Source organism: Gekko japonicus, unplaced genomic scaffold (genome assembly GCF_001447785.1).
Source record: "Gekko japonicus isolate JY-2015 unplaced genomic scaffold, Gekko_japonicus_V1.1 scaffold2236, whole genome shotgun sequence".
Taxonomy (NCBI): Eukaryota; Metazoa; Chordata; class Lepidosauria; order Squamata; family Gekkonidae; genus Gekko; species Gekko japonicus.
The window spans coordinates 89,292-100,968 of NW_015176518.1; the positions used below are offsets into that span (position 1 = coordinate 89,292).

The window sequence follows — 11,677 nt, forward strand, 5'->3', positions numbered from 1 at the left end:
CCCCCCCCCGCGTCTTCCACGCCCACTCGCGCTCCGCCCCTTCTCCTCCCCAACGGGCGAAAACCCTGCGAGGGAGCGGGGCTGCCGCCCGCGGCTCTTTGCGCTCTGAGCGCGGGGCTGCCGGGAGACGCTCCCGCGCGGAGAAGAGCTCCTACCGCCTCTCCTGAAGCGCGTCCTTCACGCGAGAACCCTTGAGGCGACGACTGCCGCCCCCTCGCGGGTGACCACCTCCCCCACCCCCACAAAGCAATGGCGGCTCAGAAGACCGCCCCCTCACCACGTGGGCTGTCTCCCGCCACGCCCTCTGAAGTCGGCCTCTCTAGGTGGCCCGGTAGCCTCTATGGTAGTGTCCCTTAGGCACAGGAGCGGTGGGCTGGGCAATGTTCCCTCTAAGCTGTGGAATCTCGTGAGCAAAAATCCTACTTTCTGAGCAAACTGGCATTACAGTTGTGAGCGAGCGATTTGGCTGCTGCATAAATTAGTTTGCTCTGGAGCCCTCCTTCCTGAGCTGGGACAAAAATGTGTGAGCCGGAGGCTAAAAAACTGTGAGCTAGCTCACACTAACTCAGCTTAGAGGGAACACTGGCTGGGAGTGAGACCTGTCCTCCGGTGGGCTGGTGAGTGGATCTTTTTGGAATGAAAGGGGGGATGGGGGAGAGTGGACGCCTCCCCCCCCCCCCTTGGGCGACTGATCCAAGGTCACCCAGCTGGCTGCATGTAGAGGAGTGGGGAATCAAACCTGGTTCTCCCAGATTAGAGTCCAGTTCCTAACCACTACATCAAACTGGCTCTCTAGTTGCCCGAATATCGCCCCCCCCCCAATGTCGAAGTGGATAGCCTCCCCCTAATCTTGGTAGGGACATTTTGCCCCCCCTGCCCCCCCCCCCACTATCTTTGCCTCCTTCCTTCCCCTGTTCCTTCCCCCTTGTCTTAAAACCTAAATTGTTGCCTCCTGTTTTTCTCTGAGACCAGGAAACCTCACTTCTTTATATGAAGGAAGAAGAAAGAAGAAGAAGAGATTGGATTTATACCCCGCCCTTCACTTCTCTTTACGGAGGAAGAAAGAAGAAGAAGAGATTGGATTTATACCCCGCCCTTCACTTCTCTTTACGGAGGAAGAAAGAAGAAGAAGAGATTGGATTTATACCCCGCCCTTCACTTCTCTTTACGGAGGAAGAAAGAAGAAGAAGAGATTGGATTTATACCCCGCCCTTCACTACCCAAGGGAGTCTCAGAGCGGCTTACAAACTCCTTTCCCTTCCCCTCCCCTCCCCTCCCCTCCCCATCAGACACCCTCTACAGGTACAAATGTTCTAATCTGGAAAGGGTGGGCACCTGCCCTACAGCTCTTCCTCAGTCACAAAGGATTCTATTTTTCTCTTGGGAACTCTGCACTAGCAGTTCTTCTCTGAACCAAACAGCACTGTCTGGTTTCTCGGACATGAAGAAAGCTCTAATGGTCACGGCCTAAAATTACCTATACAAACAGGCTATTCAAATGTTCACAAACTAATTCCAACAAGGCAATTTCCTCTCTTTTGGAACTGTAGGAGAGCATTTTAGTCTTGAGACCCATGCTGGCACAATGTTGAGTTAATGTGTAGTTCTAATGACTTACGAATCTAGACTTTTTGTCTGCTTCCTTCAGGTGCACTGAGGGCTCTTTATCAACTTATAGCTCCAAATTTGCACAGAGCCATCTCCTTGGCCAGATTTAATGTTCTTCCTTCTGCTCTTCTCTCTGGCAGATTCCAGGGGATCCCCTACTCCAGCAGGTGTTGTCCTTGTAAGAAGGACTGTGTTGAAACTGTCCCCCATGTTCTCCTTCAATGTCCCTTTTATCTGGTGCCCTGCCAGGATCTTCTGTATGCTATATTAGCTCAATTCTCAGAAATTCCTGACAATTTTAAGGTTCTGTTTTTGCTTGATAATCAAGATACGGAAATAACCAAAATAGTAGCAAGGTTTCTTCTTAGTGCTAGGGCTATACGTTCTGATAAGTAACCATTGGTTTTTCATATGGATTTGTATTTTCAGATCTATATTTAATCTGATCTCCTATTGTATGTATATACGTATGGCAATAAAGGGCTTGGGAAAAAATATACAAATGTTCACAAACGAATTCCAACAAGGCAATTTCCTCTCTTTCGGAACTGTAGGAGAGCATTTTAGTCTTGAGACCCATGCTGGCACAATGTTGAGTTAATGTGTAGTTCCAATGACTTACGAATCTAGACTTTTTGTCTGCTTCCTTCAGGTGCACTGAGGGCTCTTTCTGTATTCAATACAGACATCATACTGTACTTCAACCAGACCAAAGGTGATAGATTGAATTAAGCTTACAAAAACAATCCAACCACTATTTAGTGATACTTTCTTCTTCAAGCAACCCCAAATTTGTAATTTTCTTTAAAAATTCAGCTGCAATTTTTTTAAAAAAAATTTTAATGATAAATTCTGAACATGCATTTTAGGGTAGGATTCTTTTGCATTTGAGTGTCTCTTTTGCCCAGAGTCTCTTGGAACAACATGACAATCTTCTAAGAAACCAAGCACAATGGAATGTAATCAAATTCAATGTGATTATCTTAATACTGGTCTAACCCGATGGATACATCTTCAGGATCTTTATGTCATCTACTGGTCGATCTTGTGCATTGGTTTCCACCATGCCCATTCTGTTAACTACTCCAATTCCTTGGCTAACACGACCAAAGATAGTGTGCTTCCCATCGAGCCACTGAGTCGGTCCTAATGTGATAAAGAACTGGCTGCCATTTGTATCTGGGCCTGCATTAGCCATAGCAAGGATTCCTGCACCTTAAGAAGAAAAAGAGTGTGTTACCATCTTCAACTCCCAAATTAATTATGACGAAAATACAAAGAAATCAAATAGTCAGATCTTACTGATTTTTTTCTCTACCAGCCCTTAAAAATGATCAGGATTTAGTGAGATCAATGAAACCCTACATAAGGCCTGCTCATGAATCCCAGTTAGCTTCCACATCTATTATTTCCCTTCCCCTGAAGAGTTCAGAGAAGCATAAATGGATCTCCTCTTGACCATTTTATCCTCACAACCCTGTGAGCAATGGAGGTTCATGCAAACTTCGTACTGGGAATTATTAAGAAAGGGACTGAGAATAAAGTGGACAATACTGTAATGTCCTCCTGTAGGGCTATGAAGTACCTTCATTTAGAATAATGTGTACAGGTCTTGTTAAAAAGGAAATTGCGGAGCTGGAAAAAGTACAGAAGAGGGCAACCAAAATGATTAAAGGACTGGAGTACCTTTCCTATGCAGAAAGGCTGAAGTGTATGGGACTTTTCAGTTTAGGGGGGAAAAAGACAGCTAAGGGGGCAGACTTGACAGAGCATAACAGAGTTATATACATAGTGGAGAAAACGGATAGAGGAAGCTTTTTCTCCCTCCCCTTTAATACTAGAACTTGGGTGAACACAATGAAGTCAATGGGCAATGGGTTCAGGACAAGCAAAAGGAAATACTTCTTTACTCAATAAGTAATTATAGTGTAGAATTTACTGCCAGTGGATGTAGAGCTATGAGCATTGTTAGCTTTAAGAGAGGGGTTACACAGATTCATGGAGGATAGGTCCATCAATCATTATTTAGCCATGGTGACTAAAGGGAACCAGCATATACAGAAGCAGCAAACCTCAATACCACTGCTAGAAGGCAGCATCAGGGGAAGGCCTTGGACTCCATACCTGTTTGTTAGCCATTCAGGGCAACTGGTTGGCTGCTATGTGAAACAGAATGCTGGACAAGATGGGTAACTGGTCTGATCCAGCACAGCTCTTCTTATGTCTGATGTTCTTATTAGGTTAAGCTGAGAATGACTGACCAAAGGACATCCAATGAGCTTCATGAGAGAGTAGGAATTTGAACTCAGGTCTCTCTGGTCCAATAGTATGACCACTATGCCACACTGTCACGTAATTTGGACACAACCCTCAATACACACATGCTTCAATGCCCAACGATTTATGCTTCTTGGAAAACCCATGCGGACAAAATCTTCAGGTCTCCATTCTGGAGCTGCTACAGAGTATCGTACAGGGACTGAGCTCATAAGGATTGAGCATACACATTCGATTCTTGCAGGAGTATTATGGAAACAGAACACAGTGATAATGGCAACTTAACTCCTTTCTGCCTTTATATGAAAAGAACAACAAGCAGTAACTATATTAATAAAATAAAATCTAAGGATTGATGTATTCAAAAAGGAAATCCAATTAGACATGACTGCTTTGAGACAAAGCATAATGCAAAGCAGCAAATTTATAAGCTAAGTTTAACTGACGTTTTAAGATTCAGGTTGTTCTCATAGCTTTCATGTCCAACCTACTTTGCATCTAGAAGTCTGGAGACTCTTGTCTCCAGTCAGTGATGCACTGAGTTTTTTGGGAGGTACTAAAATATTACCTACCAGTAAATTTCAGTTCAGGATGGAGTTCGTCTTCAAACTGCTTGCCAAAGATGGATGCTCCTCCTCTTCCTGCCATATTACAAGACCAGGAAACTAATTAGCAAAGCCATAACTGAGAGGCACATTCACTGCTCCTCATGATAATACCTTCCCAGACCATTTAGGGTTATCCCTTCCTTTTATTCTCATGTAAGAGGGAAAAACATAAATAAATGCTTGCAGGGAAAGGGGGGAATAGCCAATTAGTTCACTAGTTTTCACATTATTTTGCAGCAGACAGTAATTGGCTTCAACATAAATATGCTACTCCTGCAACAATGGGCAGAACAGTTTCTTTCTGGGTCTAATTCAAGATGCTGACTGACCTTTTAAGCCACCAGGGTATACTTTTGGTTCCCTCTAGGGTGAACACAGCCTCAGCCCAATCCAGAATGTTTTCTGTGGCAGCGCCATCCTTTTGTAATGGGCTGCCAAATGATATGAGAGCCGTTCCTTCTCTTCAGGAGTTCAGGAAAAAGTGACAGGTGACCTTTTGAGAAGGGCATTTGGCTGAATGTTAGTTTTATATTTGGTCATGTTAGTGACAGAGGATGTTTAAAATTATTTTATTTAATTTTTACTTCATTTATACTCCACTTTTCTGCCAACAGCAACCCAAAGTGGCTTACTTCCTTCTCCTCTCCTCCATTTTATCCTCACAACAACCTGGTAGGGTAGGCTTTGGATATGTGACTGGCCCAGGCTCATCCAGCAAACTTCCATGGTAGAGTGGGGATTCAAACTGGGGCCACCTAGATTCTACTCCAACACTCTAAACACTACACCATGGCCCCTTTCACCTTTGTAATCCGTTTTGGTAGCTGGTTGCTAAAAGATTTTTTGTGCAATTTCAGACAACCATTTTAGCAACTGGCTTCTAACAGATTTTATTTACCATTCCCTACAAAGCTACTTGCATCTGGTTAGCAAAGTGTGACTGAGTTGTTTTTGAGGTAAACTGCTTTCTTCCGTATTCACCTCTTCTTTACACTTCTGAACTGCTGTAGTGTGCTGTTTAAAATGTCTGCAGTGCTTCCAATAGAGCCTCATTTCCCCCCCCCACACACACCCTTTTTTCCTCACCCAATCTTCCTCAGACTTTAAAAAATGTTCTAAGTTGAACACTATAGCACTAGACCAATATAGCACTTCAGTGCCACAACAGCACCATTGAGATGAAAGCAGCAAAAAAGGGTGGAGGGGAAAGCGTGGCGCTGTTTGAAATGCTTCAGAGATGCCTCATTGACTAAATGAAATTCACTGTATGAGACCTCTGTCCCTGTATCACCTTACTCAGAACTGGGCCAACAACGGATAACATCCAGTTTAGAATGGTAATATGAAAGGAGTCCATTGCATATGGAATTCTGATTGGAAACTGCTTCCAGCTTTTAGGGAAAATGATATAAAATATATTAACTAAATACATAACTGAAAACTGTCGTGCAGGGTTTTTTTGTGTGCATGGCCTTACTGTTTCTTTACAACACCTTTGCTATCCATGGTAGTTTTCATCAATGCTCAACTCATCCCAAAGCACCTGTCTAAAACACATTCTTACCAGTTCCTGTTGGATCACCACCCTGAATCATGAAGTCTTTGATTATTCTGTGAAATTTTGTGCCATTATAATAGCCACGTCGGGACAGTTCTGCAAAATTCTTACAAGTCTTGGGTGCATGCTTCCAGTACAGCTCCGTAACCATGATGCCCATACTGCAAAACACACAGAGGATTCCAAGAGTATTTGTAACATCACATTGATTCTAAAAGTCACATTATGAGGGCTTCTGCATAGATTATTTGTCACAAGTTCAATGCTTTTGGGAATCAGTTTCTCCCCCTCCTTCCTCACAACATCATGGTGCATTCAAACACTTCTGGAAGTTTATCTGCCTTCCCTTGCAGAGAGATATAAGGGAAAAAGCATATCTTTGCAACTGAAGGAACTAAGATTTACAAAATGAAAGCTGGGAATTCGGAGAACCTACAGTTACAATGGTATATCAATATGGCAGTCTAGTGCCATTTGAAACAAAAAAATGCAAAAGCCCAGATGGCTCAGTGGAGGGGGGCACTGCTCAATTACTGGAGCAAGGAAACCGCAGAGAATATAACCCCGGCATAAAGGCTGGTTGTACTGGTGATAAACCTTTCCAGAAAGGAATTCAGTTCATTTCTTGACCACATGAGTCTACTGGCTATGTAATAGCCCAGACCACAGGCCAAATAACATATTTAAACTCAGGCACTTATTAATAGGTAAATGAGTAGAAGCCAACTTAATGGGTGGGATTTCTTACTTGAAGCAGCCAGCTTTGATCAGAACACAAATTATACACGGCAAGCATAGCAAAACGGGCTAGGCTTGGCCATATTTTTGCCCAGTAGGACTTTCGCTTCTTTGATAACTTTCCTAATTAATGTCGCTTTACAACGATAAGCCTACACCTGTTGAATGCATGCTGTATATCGTGTACAGAGTCACTTCATAGAAACAGATGGCATCCCTAAGCCCCACAGTCCTTTGCGACGAAGCCATAGTAACAGTGAATGGAGCGGTCAAAACAGAACAACGTTCCCAAGAACCTGGCGAGAACGTTTAGCCCAGTTCAGGCACAGAATGGGAACAATCCCCCTCTTCGGTTCTTTCTGAGCCGAGCTTAAGTCAGTCCACCCCACTTACGTGGTCTCCATAGAGACAGTGGGCGGCTGCCAAGTATCAGGGGGCACCGCAGCCATTCTTCACTCTACCGGAAGCACCTTCCCGCGGGGGACCCAAGCTCGCGCAGCACACTTCCGGAGCAACTGCTGATAACGTCCCTACGAGAAACAGGGAGGGGTGTGTGGTCTAACAGGATTCCGGCAGGCTTCAGGCCAATCAGACATAACAATGTGGTAATAGTATTGTGACGTAGCGTGGGGGAGGGGAAATTCAAATGTGCTCGAGCCTTTTCTTACCCTGTGCAAAAACTTTGTGGTGAGAGCAGGCGGGAGAATGTAACTCCGACGGGAAAGGGTGGCATGTTGCATGTGGGTTACACATAAGCATGAATGGGGTTGCGGGGCTGGCGAGCGGAGCTGTCGCTTACAGAGCCACGTGAGGACTGAACCTTTTTGCACGTGCCTATGAAATCTCGCATGCCTGGATTCCCATCTAATCCCCCCATCCGCGATTGGGTCTTTATAAGTTTACACATATTTAAGGAGCAAGTCTCACTATTTTCAGTGGAGTTCCTTTGTCGTGCGTGTGGTGTGGGTTGCAGCCAGTGCGAGGAAGGAACGTGTAAAGTGCTCTGTGGGCGTTGTAGACTGAAGAGGATGTAAACAAAGCTCGCTCACTCGCTGATAGCATAGTGTCAGTAATTAGCATAAGGAGTCAGTATACTGGGTAGGAGAAATACTGAAGCTCTGTCTAAGGGACAGATAATCACCGTAGTGGTACAAGTAAGTGAGATGAACTGAAGTCTTTTGATCTGAGAACGAACAAAAGGTATTCTAGTCTAGGAAAGCATTTTCAAAATGAAATGAAACACAGTAGGGCTAAGCCTATATGATCGCTTATGAGTTTTCATAGGCAAAAATAGCTCTGCTCGCAAGGAACATAAAATGGGATACCGGAAGAAAGGCAGGTGATGAATAAGTAACACTGCAGAAATTATAACTTTCTATAACCCAGATTGTAGGAATGAGAGCCAGAATGGTTAAAATGTTGGGAGTAGGATCTGGGAACCCCACCTTTGAATCCCACTCTGCAATTGAAGCTCGCTGGGCCAATTACATACTCTCAGCCTAACCTACTTCACAGGGTTGTTGTGAGGCTAAACAGGAGAGGGAAACTCTGCAAACCACTTCGGGTCCCAGGGGCTGTCATTCCACCCTGGGGCTGTCATTCCACTCCCAGAACACTCCTGCTACCCCCCAAGACGGAGCTGTCATGCCACTCTGGGGCCTGTCATTCCATTCTTCCTAAAATGCATTTATGTTTGAAAATTGGGGGGTGCAGGGGGGGGGAGGTAGCCTCGCCTAGTGTGCAAAAAAACCTGGCCCTGGCTGCATGCTTTACTCAGTAAAAAAACACACGAATACCACAGGTTCAGATGGATAGCCGTGTTGGTCTGAAGCCAAGAGAACCAAGTTTGAGTCCAGTGGTACCTTTAAGGCCAACCATTTTTATTCTGGCTACTAAGTTTTCGCGTGCAGGCACATTTCTTCAAATACTTTTGTTCCACGGGGACCATAGCTGAAGATCACTGGAGAGTACAGCCTTATCCCAAACCCTTTCGCCACCCCCCCCCCCCCAACTTTAAATTTTCTTAAGCTGTGGAGTCTTGGGAGCAAAAATTCTACTTTGTGAGCTACTGACATTAAAGTTGTGAGCAAGTGATTTGGCTACTGCATAAACTAGTTTGCTCCAGAGCCATCCTTTGTGAGCTAAGACAAAAATGTGTGAGCCGGAGGCTAAAAAACTGTGAGCTAGCTCACCCCAACTCAGCTTAGAGGGAACACTGCTTGCGGTGTTATCTATCGACACAGGAAGGCTGGCCATTGAGCGCCTAGTGGGAGAAATCTTACTGGGCTGCTGGTGCGGATCACAGCAACTTCTTTCCCTCCCGCCTGGTCTTGAGCCCCCAAGCAGGAGACGGGGGGGCGTGTGTGGGAGAAGGAAAACGCCCTTTCCCTATCAGCAGTGAAGCCAGCCGATGCCACGCCGCCCGCACCTCAAGGGCAGCGTGGATGACAGGCAACCAGTGTTCCCTCTAAGCTGAGTGTGAGCTAGCTCACAGTTTTTTAGCCTCTAGCTCACACATTTTGGTCTTAGCTCAGGAAGGACGGCTCCAGAGCAGACTGATCTATGCAGTAGCCAAATCACTCACTCGGAGCTTTGATGCCAGGAGCTCACAAAGTAGGACAGACAGACAGACAACCTTTATTGGCTGTAAGAGATAACATTAAAGTTTAGAAGTACATCAAAGGTATGGCTGTCGAACAGCCAACAAAAAAACAGAACTGATCAATTAATAGTCTCCCTGGTTCGAATTACAGATTGAAAAAAACAAGCAACATTAAAAGTTATAGAAGCGTTTTGCCCAGAGAGTAGCAACTGGACCTACACAAAGTAGGATTTTTTGCTCGCAAGACTTCACAACTTAGAGGGAACATCACGGTGGGGCAAACACTCCTGACCAGTGTTCTCTCTAAGCTGAGTTAGTGTGAGCCAGCTCCCAGTCTTTTAGCCTTTGGCTCACACATTTTTATTTCAGCTCAGGAAGGGATGGCTCCAGAGCAGACAGATCTATGCAGCAGCCAAACCGGCCGCTCACAACTTCAAGGCCAGGAGCTCACAAAGTAGGATTTTTTGCTCTCAAGACTCTACAGCTTAGAGGGAACATCGCAGTGGCGTAAATACTCCTGACCAGTGTTCCCTCTAAGCTGAGTTAGTGTGAGCCGGCTCATAGCCTTTTAGCCTCCGGCTCACACATCTTTGCCTTTGCTCAGGAAGGAGGGCTCCAGAGCAGTGTTCCCTCTACGCTGAGTTAGTGTGAGCTGGCTCATAGTCTTTTAGCCCACTCCTCTACTTGCACCTGCTGGATGACCTTGGGCAAGCCATAGTTCTGGCAGAGCTTTTTCTTGAAAAAGAGCAGTTTCTCTCAGAGGTCTCTCAGCCCCACCTACCTCACAGGCAGTGTTCCCTCTGAGTTAGTGTGGGCTAGCTTACAGTTTTTTAGCCATCGGCTCACACATCTTTGCCTTCGCTCAGGAAGGGATGGCTCCAGAGCAAACTGATCTATGCAGCAGCCCAATCGCTCGCTCACAGCTTTGATGCCAGTTCACAAAGCAGGATTTTTGCTCACAAGACTCCACAGCTTAGAGGGAGCATTGCAGGCGACTCCCCCACCCCCGGTAACCCACGGGGGGGTGGTGTCCTCTCAGCGAAGTGACGGCTCCACACACACACACCTCCGCATCTTCCACGCCGACTCACCCCCCCCTTTTCCGGTCTCCGTCAGGCCCGTAGCTAACAACTTTTTGCTCAGGGGGCCCACCACCAATGTTCCCTCTAAGCTGTGGAGTTTTGTGAGCAAAACTTCTACTTTGTGAGCTACTGCCATTAAAGTTGTGAGAGAGCAATTTGGCTGCCGCATAAATTAGTTTGCTCTGGAGCCATCCTTCCTGAGCTAAGACAAAAATCTGCGAGCTGGAGGTTAAAAAACTGTGAGCTAGCTCACATTAACTTAGCTTAGAGGAAACACTGCCCACCACTATATGTTTGTGTGGTACTGCCATGCCATGCTCATACTTCTAAATAATAACTAAATAATAAATACAAGTAAACTAAATAATAAATACATTGCACAAATGTTTCAAGTTTATTATTTATTATTACAATAATAGCCGATGTGATCGGGAACAAAATTTTTCTAAGAATATATCTATATTGATTTGATTTGTGAGTGATTTCTCATATCCAAGCAGCAATAAACTGTTTTTCTGGAGATGGGACATTGTCAGCCTCTGTGGTTGCAGAACACGAGTAAGGCAGGAGAATGCCGACTCGCACGTAGCGGTGGAGGCTCCAAAAGTCACAGCGGCTGCAAGGACTTTGTATACATTGGGGAATGCACCTTTATAGGAAAATAGCACAGCAAGAGCATTGTGGATGCTGTTCTCTTTTTTCAGTTGTGGATTTGTTAGTGCTATGTTCCTTTTAATGAGATCTGCTTCTGCAGCAAAGTTATCCTCATTAACATGTAGTAATTGCAGGATAGGCTTTACTGCTTCCACCTCTAAAAAGGAATCTGAATTGGGAATCAGTGAGTCCAAAGCAGATAAGTATTCCACATTGCGACTAGAAAACCGAGTTTCAGCCTCTGAAATGGAGTAGTCATGGACTTCAACAAAAACCTGTTTTAGGTACATAGGAGAGGACATGTTGCGGCTGGTTCCGGCACTTCCTTCTACAATGAAATCCTGGAAATGTTTATCCTTCCTTTTTCTTCTGACTCCCCTTTCCACTGTATCAACAGGTATTTCATTCTCTTCACATATTGCAGCTGTTTTCCCCATAAGCTCTTCAAAGAGAATGTCTGCTTTACTTCTTCTGTCTTTGAGGACAGAAATGCAAGCATTCACCACTTCAGCAGCTTTCCCTAAGTGCATGTCTTTGTCTTGCAGTGCTG

At 45.1% G+C, this 11,677-nt stretch overlaps 2 protein-coding genes across 2 annotated transcripts in view; both read right to left on the reverse strand.

Moving 5' to 3' along the window:
- Window positions 1-237, reverse strand: part of GEMIN6 (gem nuclear organelle associated protein 6) — an 8,984-nt gene extending 8,747 nt beyond the window's left edge. Inside the window, exon 1 of the mRNA XM_015427383.1 lies at window positions 156-237. The gene's annotated coding sequence lies outside the window, so the exon portion shown is untranslated. The remainder of the gene's footprint in view (window positions 1-155) is intronic.
- A 2,245-nt stretch (window positions 238-2,482) lies between these two features.
- On the reverse strand, window positions 2,483-7,309 carry PPIL1 (peptidylprolyl isomerase like 1). Its single transcript, XM_015427382.1, has 4 exons — window positions 7,183-7,309; window positions 6,058-6,212; window positions 4,458-4,526; window positions 2,483-2,823 (listed from the first exon to the last, which is right to left on the reverse strand). The coding sequence occupies exons 1-4, from the start codon at window positions 7,236-7,238 to the stop codon at window positions 2,603-2,605; spliced, it is 501 nt and encodes a 166-aa protein (XP_015282868.1). The 5' UTR covers window positions 7,239-7,309; the 3' UTR covers window positions 2,483-2,602.
- Window positions 7,310-11,677: the final 4,368 nt, after the last annotated feature.